This window comes from Ursus arctos, unplaced genomic scaffold (genome assembly GCF_023065955.2).
Source record: "Ursus arctos isolate Adak ecotype North America unplaced genomic scaffold, UrsArc2.0 scaffold_13, whole genome shotgun sequence".
Taxonomy (NCBI): Eukaryota; Metazoa; Chordata; class Mammalia; order Carnivora; family Ursidae; genus Ursus; species Ursus arctos.
In genome coordinates, this window is record NW_026622797.1 from 14,987,660 (window position 1) to 15,014,684 (window position 27,025).

Sequence of the window (27,025 nt, forward strand, 5' to 3'; positions counted from 1 at the left end):
GTACATTCCAAACTCCCACGACGCTCCGTGGAAAATGTTGCAAAGGATGGTAAGTAAAAGAAGTTAAATGTGTGATGACTATCACAACAGTAGGGAAAAGCAATCAAAACTGAATTAGGGTGAAATTACGGAAAGAAAATCCATGGCATTTAAAGGTCGCATTTTATTTAGATAAATGAAAAATTGCCCCCAAACAGAACTAGTCATCAAATACTGTCTCAGGTTAAAAGGAAACTGCTATGCTTGAAGCTTAACACTGAAAGCTAAAATTTCCAGCCCTTGACTATTTGTAGCTCCAAACAGCAAAGGAAAATACTGGAACACAGTATTTGTAACAGAAAGAGGCAACTCATGTGTACCATTAGCAAAATCACCTGAGGGGCAACATTTTATATTCCTCAATTACAAGAAGTGGGAGAGTTTACAAGTCTTGCATTGCGTTCTACTGTACATGGCTCCACATTTGCCAAAAATAGCAAAATATAGGCACTTGCTGCAACTTCTGCAGTTTACATTTGGTTTTTATGTACTTCATAAATTAACAGCAGCTTTAGAATTATAATATAGAATTCTATTTCATGCTACTGTTAATAGCATTCCTCTGGTTAATGAAAGTGTTGCTTAACAGACATAGGTATAGAGCTCGCACAGGAGTAATCCGGGGCACATCCAGAGAGGAGTATGAAAAGCATAGTCATGAAGCAAACACTGCTGGAAAACCACCTGCCAAGGCCAGAATGACGTGGCCATAGGTGGTCTGAGACAAACACAAACAGAACAGAGTGGGGCGATAGTGTTTAAAACAAAAACAACAACAACAAAAAATCGTTTACCACGTGACTACACGAATCTTTCATCGGTGCAAAGCGAAGCATCCTCATGCCAAAGAGACGAAGTCAGTGTTTGGACCTATCAGGAGCCCCTTACAAATTGCTCTCACCTCCAGGACCTCTTGGTTGATCTTCAAAAATTGACACCAGCACTTGGATTTTTTTAAGTCTCAAGTTGGCAAAAGATATTTAGATCAAAGGGTTTTTTTTTTTTAATTTGGGGATTTTAAAGTCTAATAATGAGCCTCAGATGACTATTATGAGAATAATTCCTAAAAAGAGAGTAAACATTTCCCAACTACGAGGCCATACACTGTTATCATAAGGTGTCTCTCTAATATGGCCCCTTTTTTGGTCGTCAGGTTTGTTGATCCAGGATCAACTACTTTCTGCTTTTAACAGCCTATTATCCTTCTGCTAAACTAGTCTTTCTCGAACATCTAGAATGCTTTAAAATCATTACCTAGCAGTCGTAATTTAAGTTTGCAAACTGGAGTTCTGCGTTTGAACGCAATTTAAGAAGCATACGTGCCCAGGCCATTTTGACGTGTGAAAAAGTGGAACACTACGCAGGTACTATGGCCATTGTCTGACCAAGTCTTTTACATACTAGCATAAATCAGAAATCATTTTGACACTTAAAAAAAAAATTCCAAAATCACCTGCTGGGCCAGGCATTTTTACTATTAAGCCTTCTCAAAAATTTCTTTCTAGCCATTTCTCATTGTTTAAAACCAAAAATAATAAAAGAAAATTGACTTTTTCAGGAAGACACCACCAGATGGTAGCACTGACTCTGTTCTGTCCCTCTGAGAAGCTCCTGGGTGATCTCAGCTGATGCCTCTCTGTGGCGAGTTCCTCTGACCATTACCTCAAACCAGTACCCAGTGGAGCCATCATGTAGTGACCACAATGGAAACTTCTACCTTATCTGCTTTTAGAACTCAGCTCACATGCCCCAGAGGCTTCCTAGTATCTAATAAAACCAGCAAATCTAAGTGAAGCAAATATTTTATTTAAATCAGTTGTCAAATCACAGTTTATCCAGATGAACATAATGCAACATTGTCCTTAAAAGAGTGGGCACAAATATGGCACAGACACAATCCAGGACCTACCAAAATACCGTTTGTCGAGAACCTGACTTTACTCCATGCTGTGGGAATGTTGTCCAGCACAGAAGAGTAGAATCAAAACCTTAAGCAGTCGATTGTTTTCTTGGTAAGAGGAAAAACATTTCCCACTACTTTGCCTCAGGATTTAAACACACTCATCTGTCCAAACAGCCACAATTCAGAAAAAAGGCTTAGTTAATCCGCTACTGAAAAAAACTCCCTTCCAACCTCCACTGGGCTAGAAAGAAAAATTTCACAGTAACAATGGAACATTCTGTATGTTTCTCCCCCAACCCCGCAAAAAAGCTTTTTATTTTCAGCACATTGTGCATGATAGGAAAGTGACCAATTTTAGAGCGATATGAAACATAGACGATCCTACTCCTTAGTGGATTTTAAAGTACAAACTCTAGCTTCTGATCCGGAATGTTGTCTCTAGGACACTTGTTTTCACAGGTTACAGCTGAGTCTTAGAGCTTCCCAAGGCTTGACTACGGCTGCATGCCCCGCCATGTCCTGCGCGATACAAAAGGAATGTACCATACTGCACATTTCCTTAATCGTTAAGAAAAAAATATACAATAGATACAGAAGGAGGGTTACTTAAAACATACATATAAATACATAAAGGAGGATACTCCAGTTTGAGAAGCAGAACTAGGTTTGGCCAACTCCAGTTCTGGGTGAAGAATTTAGGACCTTAAATCAGAAACATTACAATACGGCATCAAGGGAAAGCAAAGGGGTAGCCCTGTGAAGAGGAGTGTGAAACAGCTCTAGCTCCCGATGCAGCCTCAGGATTGTCAGGGTGCTCCGGAAAGGAGGTCACTCGAGGGGCCTGTTCTTCCGTTCTGCGTCTGACACACTGGTCTTGAGTCTCGTCAGCAGCGTCCGTCTTCCTCCAACTGCTCGTCTTCACATTCTGGTCTTGCAAACACGTGGGCTGGACCTGTAGGAGGAAGGAAGAATCGAGAAGTCAATCACGTGTCTTCTCCTCCCTCCTTCATTCCAGGAGCAGAGAAAGCGCTCAAAGCAGAGTGCCACCCCGGGAGAAGCGAGAGGGTCAGGACTCCCGGCAGGTCAGGCTGGGCCACCCCAAAACATGGTACCTGTGGCTCCCCAGCACCGGCGTTCAGGTATGTCACATGCACTGGGCAATTTTTAAGTGCCTGTTACTACTGATGGGGAGAAATTTTTTTTTTTTTTCTAGAAAGTTATCAACTAAAATTTCAAGCTGTAGCATATCAACTTACTATGGACTTCTGGTTATAAAGAAAAATTCAATAAACTGGCTAGTATGGTGCTGGGAGCACAACATGTTTCTTATGCCTTCCAGCCAAACATACACGCCCTTTCATTTTCTCTGAAAGCAGGCGCCTACGGGTAATAAAACGAGCTCATTCTTTTCACGACACCAGTAAGACTGAATGGCAGGTCGGTGAGGGGAAAAAGGAGGGGAACCTAGATCTCCTTGACTGCTCTTTCCAACTAAAGGTTCTGCATGAAGTCAACGATTCAAACTCCTGCTTCCCTTATAACAACATGGCAAGAAAGAGGAAAGGATTGCTAGAGGGGAAAAGGAAGCTGGCTTACACGATGTTTTAGGATCCTGTGCGTTCTGATTTTGCCGGTTCTCCCTCCTGTTTCTGAGCGTCCTCCTGTGTCTGCGGTGTGATGTCTTCTGACTCGCTGTGGACTTTTCCTTCCTGAAATTCGGCTTCCTGGCCACCTTCCTGCTCTTTCGCTGTTGGTCCATCTGCGTCCGCGGCCTCTGTGCTTAAGCTTCCTGGGGCCTCGGCATCTTCCCGGGCTGAGAGCTGGTTCTCAGGGGCATCACCAGCATCAGCTTTTTCATCTTCTCGGGACTGAGACAGGGGCTCCTCTAGCCCTTCCTCTAACCCAGCATGGTCACCATCTTCTGCAATCGACTCGGTCCCGGTTGTTTCTTTCTTCTCCTCAGACGGGAGAACTGCCTCTTCAAGCTGCTGGTCACTAACACTGGAACTTTCTACCTCAACACGTGTGATCTTTGCTGACGCTTCACTCACGGCTTCGGAAATGTCAGAGAGCGTCTGTTCCACGGTGGTGAGCGCGGATTCTTCTTTGGCTGCCTCCGCTTGAGCTCCATCCTGTGATGAGGCCTGGAGGTCCCCTTCTTCGGTCTCAGAGTGTGGTCCTGCCTCTGGGGTGTCCACGATCATCGGCTGCGCCTGTGTCTGCGAACCCGCGGCTGTTCCTTCCGTGCTCACTAGCTGGTCAACAACGGTCTGGATGACATTTTGTACGAGTTTACTGCTCTCAGTCTCGAGTTCCAAAACCTCGTTTCCGGCCTTTACATCTTCCGCTCTTGCTTCACGCGCCGGGCCTTCCTGACAAGCCGCCGGCGCGGCCTCTTCTCCTGCGGCCGGTCTGCGCGGTGTGGTTTCGTCTCCTTCTCGGTCGGCACGGACGCCCGGCTCGGGCGCCGCCGCCGCGGGTACCGGTACCGACTCCGGCTGAGCCGCGGTCCCCGTGGGCAGCTCGACCTCCCCTGGCTGGGCAGTCAGGTCCGCGGCTTTCTCGGAGGATCCTTCTTCTGGTACTAAGTGTGCATCTGCGGATTCCAGAGTTTCCGCGGTTTCTAAAACCTCGACCGGTTCTCCTAAGACCTCCTCCTCCGCCGCTGCAGCCGCCGGCGTGAGTGACGCCTCCGCGCCCTGGCCGTGAACTTCCGTGCGTACCGCCGCCTCCTGCACGAGCCGCGCGGAGCGTTCTTCCGAAGCAGTAACCTCGTCCTCCCCGTCGGCGACGGCCACGCTCTCCGTCTGCTCCTCAGACCCGCTCACGGCTGGTATCCGCTCGAGCTCCTGCTCGGCGGCTTGCGGCGGCCTTGCTTCCGTTTCCTCCCTTTCTCCTTGAACGTCCACCTCTCTCTCCGCGGGGGTGGGAGACGGTGCCGGGCTCCGGACGTCAGCACCGCCATCCTTCTGAAATTCGGGTTCTTCAGGAGCCCCATCTGGAAGGGCCACCTCACTTGTCGTGTCCTGACTGACGGCGGTTTCGGGGTCTGCAGGCGCGTCGGGGCCTTCGACGGGCCGTTTCTCTTGGCTTTGCCCGCCGGGAAACTGACCTTCCTCTTGAAGCGCGTCTGTCTTCGAAAGAACGGGTACGGTCTCCACTGGTATCTCTTTGTCCGTATGTTCTAGAACCTCTTCCGTTTCTGGCTGTCCTTCCTTTTCTTCCTGGGACGGACAACTAGCGGGTGCTGGAGGAAGTGCCTCCGCCTCGGGGACCCGGGACGGTGCACCCGGCGCGAGCTCAGCATCTCCGTGCGGCTCGAGGATCTGCTCTCGCTGCGCTACGTGGAGCGCGTCAAGATCCGCTACAGGGGTGCTTCCGTTCGCCTCGCCGTCTGTAAGGGTTTCAGCTGAGTCAGGAGCGACAGCCGGTTCCAGAATCAATTCTGATTTTACCCCAGCCAAGGTTTCCGCCTGACAGGTGGTTCTCAGCTCACTGGGCTCTACGCTGTCTGTGCCGGGAGGAACTTTCTCAAAGCTTTCTGGGGCGGCCCGTCCGACGACTTGCCCTTGTGTCAAAGTCTCAGCTTTGGCTTCCTGGGCACATACGTCCAGCCCTCCATCCATTTCTTTCTTCAGGTCCAGCCCTTCAGACTCCTCTTCCGCTTCTTCCACCTTGGCTGGTATTTTGGCTCCTACTTCCTGCATCGTCTGCATCGTGTCTTCTGGCGCTCTGGTGTCAGGCGGCGGTGATTCTTCTCGAACTTTTTCCGCAACTGCCTGCAGGACCTCTTGAGTCCGCCTCTCTTGGTCTTCCAGGTCTGGCACACCGCCTTCCACCTCCTGAACGGGTGTTGCTTCCTCTGTGGTGTCTGCAGAGTCGGTGAGCTGAGAAACGGCGGAGACCATGTCGGCGGTCTCTTCGGCACCAGACGCTTCTGCTGCTTCTTCAGCACGAAGGGCCTCTGCGGCCTCTGCGGCCTCTGCAGCGGTCACGGCTTCTGAAGTTAACTCCGCTTCACTCGCGACTGTGTCATCTGTGGCATCTTGACCCTCTGGCAGAGTTTTGGTAACAGTGGAGGTTTCCTCTGCAAGGCCTTCTCCTTCGAATACCTCCCCAGTTAGGGGTTTGGCTTCATCTTCTGTTTCTTCAAGTGGTTCTGTCACCGAAGCGGATATCCAAGATGGCGACCTCTCTTCGACATTGCTAACAGCCCTTGCCACGTCAGGGACAGTCACCGTCACCCCATGAACCACACTCGTACTGATCTCCTCTGACACGGACACGGCTACCTTCTGCTCCGGCTTCTCCTCACTCTTCTGCGCTTGCTGTGCTTCGATTTTCTCCCTTTCCACCGCATCGTACTCAGACAGAGGTACCACGGCCGGGACATCAGGATCCTCTTCGTTGACCTCTGCTGGCCCTACACCTTCCACAGCGGCTTGTTCTGCCTTCCCATCGGACCTTTTCTTCCTTCGTCCGGGAATAAACTTCTTAATGGAAACCCAAGACTCTTCCTTTCCAGGTTCAACATCTGAAGCTGAATGTTCTATACCAGACCCAGGTCCAGAGTCTTCGCTCTTCTCCTCCAGTTTTGACTTCGATTTTTTTCTTGGAGTGACTAATCTTTTGAAGGACTCCCAGGTGGAAACTCCCTCCCCCTCGGTGGGGCTTCCAGCCTGCTCAGGTGAGGAGCTTCCCGGCCCCTGATCATGTTCTTGGGAACTGGCAAGGGCAGCGTCTGCTCCTGTTTCTCTGTCTTTTCCAGCATCATCTGGTTTCTGGCTGTCTCCTCCCATTGCTCTCGGTTCCCCTTCATCATCAGAAGATGATGCTTTTCTTGCTCTTTTCTTGGATGATCCCACACAAATCAAAGCTTCCCAAGATACCGAAGTATCAACTTTGCGCTTTGGCTCTTCTGGCTTCTGCTCTTCCCCATTTCCTTTGGCTTCCTCCTGCAACTCGGACGCCGCGCTCTCCGTGGAAGACAAGGTGGCACTCTTGACTTTATCTAGTTCATCTTCTTTATCACTTTCAGAAAGCCTTCTGACACGTTTCTTGGGCGTCACCATCTTCTTGAAAGATGCCCAGGGAGTGACACCTTCTCTCTTCTTCTCCCCGTCAGAAACAGTTCCTTCCTCAGCTTCCCCATCCTGGTGTGCGTCGGCGATGCCTTTCTCTAGACACGTGATCTCCTCCGGTTCCTCGGGGGACGAAGCAGAGCTCTCGCCCTTCTGTTCATCTGTACTATCTGGAGACTCTGCGGCCACGTGCTGCTGCTCCCCCGACTCTTCATCCCCTCCTCTTTTCCCTTTCTGTTTCTTTCCAGAAAGCTTTTTTAGGCCAGTGCTAGTGAAAAGCTTCTTTAAAGGGCTTCCTTGCACTTTCATTCTCTCTTGTGAGGACAGCATGTCCGCCTCACTCACGACGCCCTCGGGCTGTGCAGAGGGCGCCTTCTCCTCGGGGCTCAGGTCGGTGGGCTGGGCGTGTTGGTCCCCTCCGGGGGCGCACACTTCTTTCGTCTTGACCAGCTCCTCAGCAGGTTCGGCTTTCTCCAGCTCAGCCTGTGTTTCCTCCCCTTTTTCAGATGGCAAGGGCTCTACTTCTTCCTCCACCTCAGCCTTCTCCTCTTCTGTCGTCTTCTCCGGCATGCTAACGTGGACTTCGGCAACAATCTCTACTTTATCATCAAACACTTCGGTTGCTAAAGGGGCGACTTTCTCTTCAGGGGCTCCCGGGGCTTCATCTTCGGAGGGCAGCTCCACCTTCTCGTATTCCGCCGACAGTCTGGCAGCACTAACACTCTCAGTGACCTCCCGTGGCCGTGGCTGCTCCCGTGGCTGCTCGGGGGCAGCCAGTTTCTCAGCGGGATCTTCCACCTTTTCCTGTTCTTCCGTGTCTCCTTTCTCTGGCTCTTGGTCCTTTTTCTTCTCGGAAGCTTCCAGCTCCTCCTCCTTAGGCTTCCTGAAACTGGTCTTTTTTCTCCAGCCAGCCCAACCTTGCGTGAAGAATTTTTTGAAGGGAGACGCCGTTTCACTGGCCACAGGACTAGCTGGAGAGTCTGGAGATTTGGTGGGTTCTTTTTGTTTTTCTTCTCCTTCCTCTTTGCCTTCTTCTGCTGCTTGACCAGACTCAGCCTGAAGAGAAGTTTCTGTGCTGCTTTGCTCAGGTTTAAGGGTTTCTTCGGGTTTCTCTGTGGATTGTTTCAGTTCCCTTTCTTTGGCTGTTGCTTCTCCGGGCTCCTGGCTGGGCTCCTGGTGGTCACCTGCCCCGTCTGCCACTCCCGCTCCTTCACCTTCATCTTTTTTGACAGTGAGCAGCTGCACGGTGTCAGACTTCTCGGTCTTATCCTTTTTTACAGTGAATTTAAAGCCAACAAACTTAAACACCTTCTTAAATCCAACATCATTAGCCTGGGACTCAGCAGGTTGTATGAGCTCTTCTAAATTGCTTTCCGAAGAAGGAATCTGGTCGATGATTTCAGGCATTTCCTCCTGCCCATCCTTTGCCATGTCTTGAACAACCACGGAGCCAGCAGCCATCGCTTTATCTGAGGCTCTTTCACTCACATCTTCAGACTCTCTCTGCCCAACTGTTAAGCAGAAAAAGGAGGGTGGTGGAGAAGAATAAAATTATTACAGTTCAGAAAAAATTACATATTTAAAAAACATAACAAGTAATAGTTTCTTTAATGTCAGACAATTTCATGATAGGCTAACAGTCCTCTCAGGATTTGTAAATCTCAGTCCATGAGGCAGCAGCTACTTCTTTCAAATGACCTTTAAAAATTCAGGTTTAAAGATACTACTCTGCTCCTTCTGTTCCCTGTGAAGGGAAGTTAACACACTCGCGTACCAGAATACTAGTTAAATGTAAGTAGCTACAAAATCCCTAAAGTGGGGCAAGCAGATGGTGTAGGTTCTGCTGCAACAGGAAATGGAATCAATCATCACACCCGTGACCGAGAATCCATCCTGTTTTAGAAAAATAAGCTAACTAACAACAAAAGAATCTAGACAAATCTAAAGGAGGGGCATTCTACGTGACCACTAGCTGGTGGTCTCTTTAACGAGTCTCAAAAAACGGACGAGAGCTGCATGGGGAAATTCTGGACTGGGATTGGGAAAGTGCAAGGAACAATTTATCATGACAGACAGGAGGTGCTCAATAGTGTAACGCAGAAACTTGAATCGTTGTGCTGTACACCTGCAACTAATGTAATGTTGTAGGTCAATTAGACTCAAACAAAAAAAAATTTTAGGGGCGCCTGGGTGGCACAGCGGTTAAGTGTCTGCCTTCGGCTCAGGGTGTGATCCCGGTGTTGTGGGATCGAGCCCCACATCAGGCTCTTCCGCTATGAGCCTGCCTCTTCCTCTCCCACTCCCCGTGCTTGTGTTCCCTCTCTCGCTGGCTATCTCTGTCAAATAAATAAATAAAAAAAAAAATTTTTTTTTTTTAAAAAAGGTGGTGCTCAAAAGCTGAGAGAGGCTTATCAGAGGGACACAGGAGTCAACTTGAAGGGGCCTCCTTCTGGACCAACACTGAAGCATAAGAAAGAATAATGACAAGGATGGGATTACAAAACACTGAACAAAAGAAGAATCCACGAATCAACAGTGATACTAAAAAAGTAAATAGGGGGAACAGGGAATACTTCTTCATGACAAGTGCCAATCAATAAATCAATAAATTTAGATATAATTTCCACATTGATCTGTAGTCACTCATTAGAATTTCAAAATTGTACTGCATCAAAATTCACATCATTAAGGACAAGAGTTAACAAAAATGCTTCTTTTATAGCCAATCACGTAGGCTCCTCCTAGACAATGGTAAACAGCTGTTGAGCCATGAAAATGTGGAGCATTATGGTCTTTGAAGATGTGTTTGTGTCATTCATCAGGTACGATCTACTTACATGAAATAACATGAAGTGGATTTTCTTTTATAGTTATTTGGGGAAGAGAAAGTCATGTTTTAGTTCAGTTCATCAGTAGGGTCAACTGAACTAGACTTTTTCAGTTGCTTAGAAAAATAAAAAATCATTTCTGATTATGTTAAATATAAAATAATATGCAACACTGTTTCTTGGCAAGCGTGGTTACAGTAAGTTTTACTCTTTTGAATGTGGGTGTGACTAAATGAATTTGGAACTAGTCGTATCACCATTAAAATCAGCCATTCAGAAACAAACAAAAAAGACAGGAGTCAGAGGAGAAAGGACTTGAACGCAGAGCAAGGAAACTGTCTCATCTGCGATTGCTTAACTGGTCATCTCACTTGAAAAAGTCTCGCTGGCTGTTTGTCATCACATTAAGAAAACTGCTCTTTACCAATACCTTCGTAGTAACTTATTCAGTCAAAAATCCAGAAATGCTACTACCATTGGGTGAAAGGTTGTTAGGAAACCTATATTTTAGAGTATCGACACACAGATCAAAGGAAAAACTTCCTTTACAGTGGAAAAACCTGGCAAGTACTGCCTTAAACTTAACATCCCCAGTGATGGAACGAAACTATCATTGCGCATTCTGACGTGAGGCCCTGGAAGGCCAGTAAATCACGTACCGTACTCCTGCCAACTATGCTTAATGGAATCTAACTGTGAGGAAACAATCAGATCAATCAATGAAGGATATTCTGTACGACAACTAGCTTGGCCGGATACGTCAATGTCACAGTGGACAAAAATCAAACAAAAACCCAAGCAGACTGTCAGCAAGTAACTTTCAAATAGTTTAAGGAGAGAGACTGAGGGTGGGGGTGGGCAGGAGAGAGAATGTGCTAGAATCTCAGTTAACTCAGGTCGAGCATATGTGGCTGTGTATTATATTTGTCTATAGTTTTGAAATTTTTAAAAAGATTTTTTATGTATTTATTTAAGAGAGAGAGAGAGGAAAGCACAAGCAGGGGGAGAAGCAGACTCCCCGCTGAGCGGGGAGCTATGCAGGTTTTGATCCTGAGAGTCCGGGATAATGACCTGAGCAGAAGGCAGCCCGCTTAACCGACTGAGCCACCCAGGCGCCCTCTATAGTTTTGAAATTAAAAAAAAAAAAGAAAGAAAGAAAAAGAAAAAAATCACTGAGGGTTTAAAAACGGAAATCAATGTGATTCAATAAAGGGAGGGAGATACTGTGCTAAACTAATAAATTTAAGAAGCATAACAATAAGACATACTACGCATGGCCCTAGACTGGTTATTAGTTAGGGCAAACTAGCCAAAGGACATTTTTGGCTTTTCTTGGAGAAATGTGATTATGATTTAGGATTAGATGAGATGAACTTTTACTGAAAGGAAAGAGTTGAAATTTAACTTAAAAAAAAGCAGGTTATCAAACAGTATATACAGTATGATTCCATTTTGATTTAACCCGCCCTCTACCACCCCCTACCCTGCCCCTGGCACACACATACCCCTCACATGATCTCTGGGGGACAGAAATGTGATTTTTTTTTAAAAATTAATACTTTTTTAAAGATTCGTTTATTTATTTGAGAGAGAGTGAGTGAGTGAGCACAGAGTGGGGGGAAGGGCAGAGGGAAAGAGAAAGATCTCAAGCCAACTCCCCACAGAACACAGAGCCCAACTCGAGGCTAAATCCCTGAGATCATGACCTGAGGTGAAATCAAGAGTCGGATGCCCAACGAACTGAGCTACCCAGGTGCCCCTGTGATATGTTTTAGTTTTGCTTCTGTGAATTTTCTTATTTTCTCTAAGTCAATTAAAATGGACACAGAAAAGGTCTTAATAAAATTATAGCAAAATACTTAATGCCCACAGCATAAAATGAAGTTTAATAATTATATACAGTATCCATACCAATACTTAGAATATATCCATAAATATATGAAATACAGATATATTTGCAAATACATATAAAACATGGTCCTCATGGGCTCACAGAGTCCACTTGAGATTCTCACTGTCTCTCCCCTTAGCCTTCCCCTGGCTCTCTCGCTCACTCTACAATAAATAATTTTTAAGATTTTTGTTAATTTCCCCAATTACAAAACTACATTCATGAAAAAAACTTTACCCAAACCTTGTTAATGTAACACAGGAGATGTGACTTTTTTTTTTTTAAAGATATTTATTTATTTATTTGACAGGGAGAGGGAGGAGAGAGAGAGAGCACAAGCAGGGGAAGCAGCAGGCAGAGGGAGAAACAGGCTACCCCCTGAGCAGAGAGCCCAACTCGGGGCTGGATCCCAGGACCCTGGGATCATGATCCCAGCCGAAGGCAGACGCTTAACCAACTGAGCCACCCAGACACCCTGAGATGTGGCTTTTTTAAAAAGGTGTACAATAGCATTGAAAATACACTAGAGAAAAAAGTCAAACCCCAATAATAAACTCCATTCTAGTACAATTTTACTAAAAATGTACGTAAATATAAATTAAATTTCCTTCCAGCATGCATGAGAGAAAAACACTCATTAAGTAACCTTTCTAAAATTCATTGGAAAATGCAGACATTTTGCTAACATAGTGGAGAAAGCAGGTGTTACACTATTTTCCTCCCTCTTTTTCCTCCACGCTCCAAAATCTGTTTCAATCTGAAACACTTTTTCTTAAATTCTGGGATGATTGGAATGTTTGCAGTCACAACTAGAGAGACAAAAATGAACAGCTGCCAACTGGAGGAACAAAACAGCTACCGACAGCTCCAGCGGACCTACCAATACTGAGATCGTCTCTATACAGAGCAGTATATGGGCTGAACACATTTCTTTAAAAGGGGATATAGGATCACATGAAAATTTTAAATCCTAACTGGTCAACCAACGGGTCTACAGTCTCTAGTGACCTAAATAATCCTAGAAGCTAGTATTGTCAGAACCACCTTCTGGGTGCTGGGGTGGCCCTCAAAACCGACCCGCCCGCCGTGTCCCCGGGCGAACCGCCGCTGCCACTGGGGGCCGCGCTACTCACAGCAAAGGTTACTCCACCAGGGCATCGCTCGCCGCCAGCCGGCAGAGAAGCGCTACAGGGGCCCGGGAGGCCCAAGCTGCTTCTCCCAGCTGCCCCATGGCGGAATGGACACTGAGGCCGCTGACGAGGGCGCCCCCTGGAGGCCACCGCGTGCGTCACAGAGGGCATAGCCTCCTCGTGGCCCAGCGGCCCGGTGCTCTAGCCTCACAAGCCTGCAAGGAAAGCGCCCTGGGGGGTCCTGCGCATCACCCCAATGGGTCTCTTCAAACACAAGCACACTCAAAGCCTGAAAATCATCATGGCTAAATGACTGGCAAACTGCTAGACCTCAATACTGTTGGATTCCTGAGCTGCCTCTCTGATCTGAGCTATTAGGTGGTAGACTCCGAAATCGCAATGCATAGTGATGGCAGAAGGGATAGAAGGATGCGGCACATTAGGTATGGGTTGGTTTGGTTGTAAGAACTTTTAACTTCCTGAGTTTAAAAACAAGAACTGTGGACCTCGTGCATGTTCTCATTACAAAGCTATCATTTAGGGTCACAACGCCTTTGGGCTTGAAGGAAGAATTCACCTTGTCCTTCCAACTGGCGAAGAAACGGGACTTCAAAAATGGTTATGTGGTTATTGCAAAATGGTACAACCACTTTCAAAGACAGTTTGACAGTTTTCCGTAAAACTAAACATTTTCTTACCATGATATAGCAACCCTGCTCCTTGGTACTTAACCCAAATGAGCTGAAAACATGTCTACACAAAAACCGACAGATGGATGTTTATAGCTTTTTTCATAATTGCACACACTTGGAAGCAACCAAGATGTTCATTATATGAATGGATGAATAAACTATGGTACATCCAGAAAATATAACATTATTCAGCGCTAAAAAGAAATGAGCTAGCAAAGCCATGAAAAGATACAGAAGAACCTTAAATGCATTATCACTGAGTGAAAGAAGCCAATCTGAAAAGATTACACACTGTATGATTCCAATCATAGGACATTCTGGAACATGCAAAACGACAGGGACAATTTAAAAAAAAAAAAAATCAGTACTGCCCAGGGTTGGGGGAGGGAAGGATGAAGAGGCAGAGCACATAAGACTTCATATAACAAAACTATAGTTATCCCTTGAACAACATGGGTTTGAACTATGCAGGGCCCCTTATACATGGATTTTTTCAATAAATACAGCACAATACTGTAAATGTATTTTCTCTTATGATTTCCTTAATAGCATTTTCTTTTTCTAGCTCACTTTTATTGTAAGAATAGAGTGGATCATATATATATAGCATGCAAAATATGTTAGTCAACTACTTGTATTATCAGTAACCCTTCTAGTCAACAGCTGGCTAATAGTATGGTAAGTTTTGCAGCAGTCAAACCCTCTATTTGGATTTTCAGCTCTTAGGCCCCTAACCCCATGACTGTTCAAGGTCAACTATACACTATGATACTCTAAGGGTAGATACATGTGACTATTGTATCATTTGTTCAAAGCCCACAGAATGTACGACACCAAGAGCAAACCCTAATATCAACTATGGACTTTAGGCGATAACGATGTGGCAATGTAGCTTCACCGACTGTAACAAACGTCCCACTCTGGTGTGAGATTTGACTGTGGGAGACGCTATGCCTGTGCGGGGGGGGAGGGCAGGGAGCATACAGGAACTCTCTGTACTTTCCACTAATTTTTGCTATGAACCTAACACTGCTCTAAAAAATACGGTCTATTTTTTAAAATGGTCACATGACTTGGCCAGTGTCATATGGTAGGGGTGTGGCATCTCTGCTGGACCAAAGCTGGAGGGGGAGCATTAAATACGAACAAAACACAGTTTGTCTTTTTAAAAGAAAAATTAATTCCATATACTTTCAAAGTGTTAAAATGCTTATTTTCCATAAATTACATTTTTATAATCTTAAAAAATATTTTATGTATATATTTGACAGAGAGCACAAGCAGGGGGAGCAGCAGGCAGAGGGAGAAGCTGGCTCCTCACTGAGCAGGGAGCCTGAGACGGGACTCAATCCCAGGACCCTGGGATCATGACCTGAGCTGAAGGCAGACACTTAACCAACTGAGCCACCCAGGCGCCCCAACATTTTATAATTTGTAACAGCCACTCATGACAAGAGAAAGTATTGAGACATGTCAACTCCCATTCTTAAATGGAAAAACTGCTATTACGTCTGACGTAAACAGCACTTCTATTTCAGGATTAAAAAGCTGTTTTTGATGGTTATAGTCATGCTATTTAAAAAGAAGAAAGAACATGTATATCCTACCCACGTACTCACAGAGTCAAAGGATCACTCGACCACCATTTTGCAACCATTATGGTGAAAACTGGATAAGGCAAGATCTATGGGTGCGAAGTGGGGGATGGGAGAGAGTGGGCAGGATATTTACATGCTTACTAGCTGTAAGGGTGGCAAAACCAGCAAAAACTTAACATCAACCCACGTTAGGGCCAGTTGCACACTGTGTGTAAAACCTTGACAACGACACAGCAGCATCTGTAGCTAAGAATGCATAACCTAAAGTGAAAAAGGAGAAAATAAACACAAAGGAATGCAGTGGAAATGGAGAGAGGAGAGCTAAATGCTTCAAACGTGTCAATGTCTTAAAACACAAAAAGACTACAGAAATGTTCCAGATTAACAATGAAGCCAAAGAATGTAACACATAATACCGGCCCCACAGATGGATCTCACGATGCAAGGTAAGAAATGCTAGAATGGACATCGTTAAATTAGCTACAAAATTGGAATAAGGATGACAGATTATATACAACTGCTGTAATGATGTAAATATAGGACACATACTGTATCACGGTTATAAGAGAGAATACATCTCTTCTTAGGAGATACACTTACGTATTAAGGAATAAATGATGTGGATAACTTATCCTCAAAAGCTTCAGACAAATTTCTATCTCCTGCCTATATAAGAGATAACAGGAACCCGTAGGCTGGTTTTTGGTTTTGTTTTGTTTTCCAACATAGAGAAAAAGTAAATAATGAAGCAACTGAAGTACGATGCTAACAATACATGGATCTAGACAAACGGTATATAGATGCTTCCTGTATTGTTTTTTTATTTTTGCAACTTTCTGTAAGTTTGAAGTGATTGTTTAAAAGAAGTACCTAGGGATGTTGTGAAATAGCTATAAAGGTGATTAAAGAGGTATAAAATTCCAGTTATTAAACAATCATGAAGATTAAAGGTACATCACAGGAAATCTATGGTGGTAGATGGTGACTACACCATCGTGGTGAGCATTAAGTAATGTACAGAGTTGTTAATCACTATGTTGTACACCTGAAACTAATAAAAACTAATATAACATTGTAGTTACACTTCAATTAAAAAACACTCAGAAGAATAAACAGGTGCAGACAACTAATAAAAATACAGAAAACAAAAGTAGAGAGGGTGATGGTTCTAAAAGACCATCTTAACCTCACATCACGGGCCATAATATGTTTTATCAATGTATTAATAGAAAAACTACTGTCTCCCAAATTCGGGAATGGGAGAAATTAAAAGAGTGGAAGTTCTGGAGACAGATTTTGTTTTAAATTTCTGCTGCACCACATCTAGCACGGAGCTCTTGGGCCAATTTCCTGAAGTTTCTGTTCTTAGTGTCTTTGCCTAAAACATAGGTCACCTTTAGTACTTCCTGCTAGGGCTTGTTAGGAAGTATCTGTTGGTTGTAAGATAAAACAAAAACTCTATAATGTTTTTTTTTTCTTCACTGTCTTCTTCAGAATGGAGCGACTTAATTTTAATCATTTTTTTACCAATTAGAAAATGATCTGTATAAAGTGCAGGAGGTTTTCAAATTCGGAAAACTGGGAACGACATGCCTATAGACAGTGTCCAGAGATGATCACTATTAATAACTCAGAATGTTTTCTCCTGGCTAACTAAGTTATTCAAGGGTTTTCAAAATTATGATATAATGGCCGAAAAATTTATTTTTACGCCCTCCTTATTGGTAAATAATTTATTAGTCCAATTTTTCACCACCATGCTGTGCAGTAAGCATTCAGGTGTAGAAATCACTGCCCAAACCCCTGAGCAAGTGTCTGAACAGAAGAGGGCAGTATTGAACAGTTTTCAACTCCGCCAAGCTGGAAGCCGTGCACATCCAATCCTAGACCAGGACCAGAAAACCAATCAAAAACCTACCAATCCATACAGCTTAGTCGCCTTTTCAAATTCTCTATAGGTGAATGCCATATTGTACCTGTGTGTACCTCTGATCCCCAACATCGATACTAAGGGAAAACACGGGGCACAGACATCCTGAGTTGGTTCCCCCCCTCCTGTTCATTATTTGCACCACATTAAGGATCTAGACCCTTTTACCCCATTGTGGACCAAGTGTGGGTCCAACAGGGCCACAGCCCTTCTTTTTGGGTTGAACTCCGTCCCCTGCTTTTCCAGGTCAGCAGTACATAGTACATTTCCCAGGTGCTGCCAGAAGGGGGAGGACTCTCGAAAGACCATCCTCATTCCCTTCCCTGTTCTAGCTTGTGGTTAACAGAAACCTTTTTCCAGGCATTTTTATGTGCTGTCAGCATGCTGGTTCTGAAGGAGTTAAAGATCAGAGCCCGGTAAGCAAACCTGCTGGCCCGGTTTGGGAGGGTTGCTGCTGGGAGTGAAGGCAGCAGGGGAGAGACAGAAGCCTGGTGATAATAGTATCTTGCAGGAAACACAGGCCGGTGTTCACCTACCCAGATTCGCTCAGTAGAATCCATTCACAACCAGACTCAGAAATGCTTCATTAGTAAATTTACCTTGTCTGCTATAGTTTTCAACGTATCAGTTCCATCTAGTATTATCTGCCTTAGATGTGTCGGATTGCATGGGAAGAGGACAATCAAAAGGCTTGATCATTTAAGCATCACTGATTCCGGGATGCACTTTCTTGGTACCCCAGAAGGTCCTTCCCCAGAAACAAGTGATTTTAGAGTAGGCCTTTCTGACACACAGTACCACTCATGGGGGATTTAGACCTTTCAAGGTCAAAAATCAAGAACAAAAATGTATGGACTGTGGAATATTAATGAAGTCAAGTAAATGTGAGAATACATGAAAAGTATTTTTAATGATGTCTCAAAGACGAAACTTGAAATCATTTATGGCATAGAAATCCTACTTTGGTAGAGCACCACGAAAGCTTTTAGGTGTTACTTTCCAGTAACTCTGTTTAATCTCCAGATAAATGTCCTGTTAGTCCATCTCAATTTACAAAATCAATCATAAGAGATCTCTAAGGCGCATGGGCAAATTTCCATTTTCCTTATGAACCTGTCATCATCCCCCTACTTCCCAAGTTACAAAAGACACATGATCCCCCCCCAAAAAAAGTCAGAGGACTCTCACGGAAGCTGTGTTCCACACAAGCCACGCCCCCCCCAGCTCCACATATGCGAAAAACAGTTGCAGGTCCAAAACCTACAAGGTCTGCTCTCTTCCAAATACTTAAGACATAAAAAGTATAACTTATTTCTACTTCAGATGTTTAAAAGAAAAAAAAGACAAGAAATAGGTCATATTATATATCGCAAAATTGTAACGCTTTTATCCAAACGTAGCTCTCAAATTCCCGCCGCACAGCGACAGTCAGTTTTCAGAGAAAAAGTGCAATATTGTAAAAGCTACAACATTAATTTCTTAAGTTTAGAGCAACCAGTGCGCCCTGTTCTGCAGGCACATCAGGCCTGCTTGCTGCTGACATCTGGATCTGGTTAACGTTCTCCTACAATCTGCAGCATTGGCCTGGATTTTTTCCAGAAATTCTCTACATTCTAAATCCATCCCTTATATCCTACACACCCAATTCCCCATGTTGTAATGCTCATTAACCACAAAACCTCAAAGGGGAGACATTTAACTGGGATGAAAACTCAGAGAAGCAGGACCCCATGTAGGAGGGGTACAGGTGACGGTCCCCGCTTGTCCCAGCCTCAAGAGTGGTGCTGAATGGTCCCTTGTACATCTGGGCAGGCATACAAAACAGGGACACCATTAGAGCAATATTAATATTCTTTACAAAGTACTCTACAGCTGTGCTTCTTAGTAGCTGTGGAACACCAACGGAGTTGTCATCTTTAAAAATCCACTTTCTGCAGGATTATTGTACGGAATAGTGAGAATGGTGGTAGTTATTACTCTCGCAGGTGTGAGACTCATTGCAATGTCTCACACGTCTCTAAACAACTAACCTGCCTCCTTGGCAGACAGCAGCAGCCATGCAGAGGATTTTTTTTTTAATCTTGTAAAAAGATTTGCACAGAGAAAGGCATTATAAATCTGGAACTTGCATGAACGTTGGGGGACTCTTCCTTCCCCAGTTTATTTTAGAGACAAAGCGTCACGCTCCCCTAATTCCCCATGATACTCCACGGTTAAGCCTCAAAAAAGTATGTGAGTTAGAAAAAATAGGGTAGGTATTTTCAAAGAATCTTTCAAACTTCAATAAGCATTTTTTTCCTGGCATACCATTAACGGGTTGGTGGGGAAGATAACACTTCCATCATCATATCTGATCACTTATTTTCTAGTTTTTAAAAAAAAAAATTATTTATGGGGGCGCCTGGGTGGCTCAGCCGTTAAGCACCTGCCTTCGGCTCAGGGCGTGATCCCAGGGTCCTGGGATCGAGCCCCACATCAGGCTCCTCTGCTGGGAGCCTGCTTCCTTCCTCTCCCACTCCCCCTGCTTGTGTTCCCTCTCTCACTGGCTTTCTCTCTCCCTGTCAGATAAAAAATAAAATCTTAAAAAAAAAAATTTATTTACGTAATCTCTACACCCAGCATGGGGCTCGAACTCAGGACTCTGGAGATCAAGAGTTCCATGCTATTCTGACCAAGCCAGCCAGGTGCTCATGCTTTGTTTTTGTTTGTTTGTTTGTTTAAGATTTATTTATTTGTCAGAGAGACAGAGAAGAGCGAGCGCGCAAGCAGGCGGTGCAACAGAGGGAGAGGAAGAAGAGGGCTCCCTGTTTGGCCCTGGGGATCCAGGACCCTGGGATCATGACCTGAGCCAAAGGCAGATGCTTAACCCACTGCGCCACCCACGCGCTGCCTACTTTCCAGTTGTAAGCTAAGTATTGCTCATGAGATGTGAAGTTAGATGTCAAGAAGGACCAAGTTCCTATGAGAATACGCCATCATTTCATAATTCAAGTTCTGCTGCCTTCATTTCACTGGTCTGGAGCAAGGGGGTGGTGAGGAGTAACAGTGACAGCTTTTCCCTTTCAGAAAAGGAAACTCATTCCTAAGTACAAAAATATTATCAGTCTGATCCCTTCCTGTTCACTGTGAAATTTAAATGCTCCACGCATAACGTTAACACTTGAAGAGGACTAGAGTAACCCTCTTTCACATTATTTAGTTGAGTAATCTGGTATTTAATACTTAATGCCATTTTCAAAAGCCTTTGTTGCTTTTCAAGGTTCTGACCAACTAAAGACTAGTCATTATAAATCTTCCTTATCAGCATAACTTGCAGAAGGGGAAAGAAATGACAGTTCAAACTCCCTTGGTTCACTACAAAAAAATCTGGAGGTAAGAATTTCTGTGCACTTTCTTATTACTAGGAAAAAGTACCAAATTTTACCCGTCCTCCATACCAGCATTGTAATAGAAGAGAAACTCAGAAAGCAACAGACCTAGTTACTTGAAGTTGCCTTAGTGAGACCATCCTTCCAACTGTTTCCATTCATTCGTCAGTCCACTGGGATGATCTGACCAATTTCTGAAAGCCCCGCAAGTATCCCAACTTTGTTACCTCTTAATTACATCGAAAAAGAAACACCTTCCTTTCCCATAAGAAACTCAGCATGTGATAAACCAATCAGGGAGTGAATATAATAAAGATCATGCTCTACGCAAAAAGCACCAAGAAGAAAGTTATAATCATAGAAGCCCCCCTCCCCAGCCACGGCACCCCACAAACCACGCTCTCAGGCAGCCTCTCTCAGGGTTTGGCACGGCTATGTTTCACTCAGAGAAAAAGTAATGATCTAGAAAAAATGAAACATTTTGGTTTTAATTTATTTTGTACAGTCTATTTAATAAAAAACTCTAGTTATCTCATAAACATTTGTGCTATACAAATGGAAGAAAGGCTTATGGCATTAACGGAGGGAAGGAATTCTAAGGAAATCTCAAAGTAAACAAGCTAATCTATAGGAAGTGAGAGATATTTTTAGTTTTGCTAAACTTTCACATTCATTTAAAATTCCACAGAAGAACCAGGCTTTGCAGAAGCCATTATACTGAGAAAAATGTGAAATCTAGAAATTCCATACAGCATTTTTAAGAAAAGATATAGATTTGATGAGCAGGGATCTCAAACAATTAGAAAAGAGCAGGTCTTAGAAATATAAATTAGCCAATGGGCGTTTATGCTTAAGTGGCAAAGAGAGGAGAAAACAGGCAGGCAGGTTGCTAAGGAGTCAGGCTACAGCACAACTGCATAAACGACCAAATATCAAGTTAGAAGAGCTGTCAGCACTTTCTACAAGTCTGATATATGTAAGTCATTTGCTAGACATACGAATTAAATATTATAATTCATACTTACAGCCAGATTTCTAGAAAGCATGCTTTAAAAACATACATTTTTGCTGTAAGTACCTAAATGCTGCTACCTTCTAGCCATCAACTTTATACTATGTGTTCATTAAAACCGCCATTTAAACCAGAGCTAACACTGTAGTCCCCTAAATCACCAAGTGCACCTTCACTGAAAGTTTCTAATAAGCAGGTCAAAATGCCTTTACAAAATAAACAGGAATTTACTTTTTTAGGACTACAACCAGTGATTAGGCTTTCACAACCTATTTTCAAATTCACCCTAATCTAACCGATATCTCTTCAATTGTTGCTGTTCTGCTCCCCCCCAAGCGCCCCAAATACACTCAAGGTCTCCCCTAAGTACAGGAAGGAAGATTCCTGTGTAGCCAGAAAGAAAACGCTGGGTGTGTTGGGATCTTACTGAGCCAAAGAGAGAATGCTCTTGTGACTGGAAAGTCAGCAAACACAGAAATGAATGCCCATCGGTGTGTTCAGCCACGGACCTCGAAGCTCTCCACCCCAGTGCAGGTTGAGGGAAGAAAGCACTTACTCCACGTGCCACGAAGGCGGAACACAGCAGCTCGGCACCTGCCTTACCTGTGATTGTGAGGATCCCCAGCATAGTGACTAGCACACCTCCAGATGAGAACAACAGCTGGCCCTCTACCTCCTTCGGCGGCTGGCTGAAGCGGCACGGGGTCCTGCCAACCCCGCGCAGTCTGGCTGTGATCAGAAACACGTACTCAAGTACGCGCCAAGCCACCCTCGGAGGATTAGGGAGAATTAAACGTGCCTTCGGAGCCGCAGCAAAAAGGGAGGGAGGCTGCATTTCCCCGGCTAATTATAGGCGGACCCACCCCCGGCCGCCCACCCAGCGGCGGGCCGGGCCCCGCCCCCTGCGCGCCGGGACTTGGCACCGCCCGAGTCATGTGTTTCATTTTAAAGAAGAGGAGCCCTCCCCGGAGCTGGTCTCCGTTCATGGTCACCGAGGCTCTGCAGAGAGACCTGGGGAGGGTTTCAAACTTGCTGGGATGAATAACCCAGAGTCAGCAACATGTTATCTGAACCGTTACTTCATTCCTGGCGCGGATTTACTCGTGTCTCAACTTTTAGCATTACTGAAAGCAAATAACAGACATTACATTCTGCGACCAAATTTTTTTTATACTGCGTTCTGTATACCTTGTTTGTGTAAAGGCCGATGAGGTGCAAAACACCGTTCCCTTTTTAGCACCTATAGTATTTTACATTTTCACCACCTGTTGGACACACACGGGCTGCACTCAGTGGACTGAGGGATGGCCGCTGATCTCCGCTGTCCCATTTCTTCAAGTCCTTGAGAAGGTGTTACAAGGCAAACTTTGTGTCTCCAACGCTGAATCCAGGAGACTTGTAAAAAGCCCCAAAACTGGAGCAATAGGTTTGTTTGCTGTTGCTCATTTTATGGTACAAGTTAACTAAATTTTTAGATCAAACTATGCCATATTCCAAAATACAGACACTATCAAATCTCTAATATTCAAGCACACAACATGGAAATCAGTCAGAACCTACAATAAACACGAATAAAATGTCAGGCAGCCTCGAATTCTCGAATTCTTTCTTCCTGAAACTTTAGAACGTTCCCTATAAAGACACAAGATAGGTGATAAACAAGTCTTACAAGTTTGACATGGTTTCGTATGTCAATGTTCTGTGAGGGTAAGTCCACTTAGGCCCCCTGACTTCCTCTCCTTTTCATCCTTGTCCTATTTATCACTTCATGCCTCGCCTGCCTTGCCTGCCTCACCTCATTACCAGGGGCTTTTCCCCTAAGCCAACAAAGGAAAGGTTTTACCACTGCTCTTCTCTTCAAACGGAGAAGCTCAGATCTTATTCATTACTGCTTAGGGGGGGCAGAGAGCCCTGGGGTGGACCAGATGGGCGCAGTCAAGAGAAGGGTGAGGAAGAAGTATCAAGAAAAAGCCGAGCACGGGGATGCTGGCTGGCACCTAGTTGCGCCTCCTGGCCACCAGGGGGCGCAGCGCACCACGGTCAGGCCAAAACCGAGCAAAGTTAAGGAGGCAACGTAGCCAGTAATCAGACCGCGTTACAAAAATCAGCTTCAGCCTCTCTGTTGACCCGGCTTCCCTCTTATATTCCAGCGAACACCCAGACAGGCCATTAAGTGCCCCCAGGGAACGGAGTGGCGAGCTCCCTGTCCTGACGCCTGTGATCTGATTCCCAGAGCAAGCCACATCCTAACCTTTCATCTTCCCTGGAGGACTCTTAACTGGGGTTCACAAATTGCCTCAATTATACTGAGAGTCTGGTGTGTGTGAAATACTGCTGGTGGAACAGTCCCTCTGTAGTCCACACACTAAGAAGGGGACAGGGCAGCTCTGCATTTCTCCCCTCCCCCCACTTGCCACCCCCAGCCCAGCCCTGGGGAGTTCTGGCTGTACAGATTATAGATAAGAGACTCTGGAGGCTGCACTGGTGGCCTTCATTAAATGACTGGTCTGGGGACGCCTGGGTAGCATAATGTCAGTTAAGCATCTGCCTTCAGCTCTGGTCATGATCCCAGCATCCTGGGATCAAGCCCTGCAGCAGGCTCCTTGCTCAGCGGGGAGGCTCTTTCTCCCTCTCCCGCTCCCCCTGCTTGTGCTCTCTCTCTCTTGCTCTCTCTTACTCTGTCAAATAAATAAATGACTGGTCTACAGCCTTCCCAAGCATGTGTATCAGCCCAAATAGTGTGTCCCCAGGTGCAGCCCACACCCCTTCCCTGAACTCTCTCCCAGGAGCCCCTGGCTACCTCAGGGATCTGGGGTCTCAGTTATGCCTCATTTCTCGGCACCAGCTGTTGGGGACAGCACATGGCCATCATCTGGTGCCACCCCTGAAATACACCTGTTCCACTTACGGGCACGTCTGTTGATTCTGACCTTACTTAACTGTGTTACCAGGTCCTTTCCTTCCTATAAGCCTAAGATCGAACAAAACCACAAGCAACACCTGCTCCACTGAACTGGACTGGAAGAAATGTCACTAGCTACCAATTTCAGGCCCCAAATAACATTTACGAAGATAAACATATGGCTGTGTAATGCTGTTAAAACTTTTTTCTTCTTAGGACATTGGTAGAGACGCTGACACATCTCATCTAGCCCTCCTAAAGGACGAGTTAAAACCACAAGGCAGAGCAAGAGATCATCGGGTGGCCAAGTTGACGACTCTCTTGGCAGACAGTTCTCCTTTGATGTCCACTTCTAAGAGTAAGCAAGGACGGGGTGTGTGACACAGAGCCGCCTCTATCCGTCTGCATTTACAAAGAAAGTCATCCATCAGTATGAAAGCGGGGCTAAAGCTCAGACCTAAGGTCAATATACAATGCAGGAAACTTTCTTCTGTTACTACTTCCAGTCCCTGTTCTTGTTAAATCAAGATTTTAGAGGAAGAGATCATCACCCAAAGCAAAAATTATGGGAAAATGTTTACCATATTGCAAACAGGCAGAGGACAGCAAAGGTGTTTTTCCCTAATCTTCATGGTTCATTCAACAAATATTTGCCACGTTCTTGCTCTGTGTTAATTACACTGTGCACCCAGGGATACACTTAGCTATTATTCTTTGGCCTTGGGGGCTCATCCAGTGGTAGACACATCTGGAGGCAGACACGGGCACACTCCATCCAGTATAGCTCATTGCTAACAGGTTTGGGGGTTCTTTAGGAGAGAACCAAGATGTTCTAAAAATTCATTGGGGTGGTGGTACAATTCTGTGAATATACTACAAACCACTGCAATCTATGCTTTCAATGAGGCAATTGAAATATATGAATTGTATCTCATTAAAGCTTTTTTTTCTTTTTTTAAGGAATTTTGCACTAATTCTAAAGGCTCCAAGGGCCCATGGGAGGCTTTGGAGCACAGCTGACACATAATTTGAGCCGTGATATTAAAAAGGTACAGGGCAGTAATGGCAAGGAGGAGGACACATGACAAGGTAGGAATGGGCAAGGCGTCAAAGGTCATGTGCTAACGGAAAGATGCCCATGAGGTCAGGGGAAGGCAGCTGAAGTTGTGCAAATCTATGAGATCATCTGAACGTAATGATGTAAGTAAGAAAGGTCTGGAACCCCGAGGAAGAGGAATTTGAAAAAGGACGGAATACGGACAGAGATTAGAGGCCATCAAGGAGGAAGTGCCATCAGAAACCAAGGGTGGAGTGGACTAAAGGTGGAAAAGGTGGTCAGCAGTCTGGTGTGTCACACAAAGCAGGGAAACAGGTCAGGAACTCGAGCGGCCTCGGTCTGCAGGGTGGGAGGTCCAGGAGACGAATAACCACCATAAAGATGAGTGCTTTACTCTCTTTCCTGAGGGGGAGGAGGCAGGGGCCCGTAAAACAGAATGAGAACTGATGCTAAGTTCCCTAACTGCCTGCCTCCAAGGGGGCTTGAGTATTAAACCCAAGTATGAGAACTGGGGAAATGGGAAGATGCAGACACCATACCCAGGCCTCCGCACGCCCTTTCACTGCCTTTCTAAGGTGGCATTATCATGGAAGAAAAGCAACCAAAAACCCGTGAGGTCTCTTCCTCAGGCGAAAAGACAGCAGGTGAAACCTAAGGGAGCGTCTTCACCACTGTGACTCCTTTTAAAGGCTTCCAGGGGCGCCTGGGTGGCTCAGTCCATTGAGCGTCTGCCTAGGGCTCAGGGCTCGATCCCAGTAACCTGGGATCATGACCAGAGAGACCCACGTTGTCGTGCTGTCTCTCTGCCCCTCTGCCCACCCCCATGCTCTCTCTCTCTCAAGTAAGAACATCTTTAAAAAAAAAAAAAAAAAGCAGGGTCGCCTGGGTGGCACAGCGGTTAAGCGTCTGCCTTCGGCTCAGGGCGTGATCCCGGCGTTATGGGATCGAGCCCCGCATCAGGCTCCTCTGCTATGAGCCTGCTTCTTCCTCTCCCACTCCCCCTGCTTGTGTTCCCTCTCTCGCTGGCTGTCTCTATCTGTGTTAAATAAATAAATAAAATCTTTAAAAAAAAAAAAAAAGCAAAAAAAAAGCTTCAAGATAATCTAAGGGTGAGCTGAACGTTGCCAAGAGATGGACACCAACACTGTCTCGATGACACGGGCAAGTCACGTGCAGGTTGGGTAGGTTCTCCCGGGCTCTGCCCCCAGGCTATAAAACTGGACAAATACCAGCTAATCGAATTTTATGGTCCAGCTGAATTGGACATGTTTATATAGACATGGTTACTCTGACTCAAAATCCTCAAGACAAATAATGTGAATAGCTCCTCAAAGGGACTGTCGTAACACAACAGAAAAGCTAAAATGGTATTTAAAAATCACTTCACAGTACAGTTTAAAACAAAGCAAGGGGAAAACATTTAAAAACTCAATACAAATAATAAACGTGATGTAATTCAAGTATTATTTCTCCCCTTATTGAGTCCATATTGTTACATCCTTTGATTTGGCCATTTTGTTTCTGCGAAACAGACCAAATTAGAGGCACAGATTTACATATGAGAATATTTACTGCTTGGGGTGTACAATATTTG

At 45.1% G+C, this 27,025-nt stretch overlaps 1 protein-coding gene across 3 annotated transcripts in view; it reads right to left on the reverse strand.

Annotated features, from left to right (window-relative positions):
- Nucleotides 1–1,825: 1,825 nt before the first annotated feature.
- The window catches only part of AKAP12 (A-kinase anchoring protein 12), a 93,454-nt gene continuing 68,254 nt past the window's right edge, over nucleotides 1,826–27,025 (reverse strand). The window contains exons 1-3 of one of the 3 annotated variants that reach the window (XM_026505053.4): nucleotides 22,076–22,328; nucleotides 3,539–8,534; nucleotides 1,826–2,894 (exon numbers count right to left, since the gene is read on the reverse strand). In XM_026505053.4, coding sequence (XP_026360838.3) covers nucleotides 3,547–8,534; nucleotides 22,076–22,307 — 5,220 coding nt within the window. In that variant the 5' untranslated portion in view covers nucleotides 22,308–22,328 and the 3' untranslated portion in view covers nucleotides 1,826–2,894; nucleotides 3,539–3,546. Of the gene's footprint in view, nucleotides 2,895–3,538; nucleotides 8,535–20,855; nucleotides 20,914–22,075; nucleotides 22,329–27,025 lie in introns of those variants that run through there. The other 2 variants (XM_048225912.2, XM_026505052.4) reach the window with 2 other exon arrangements.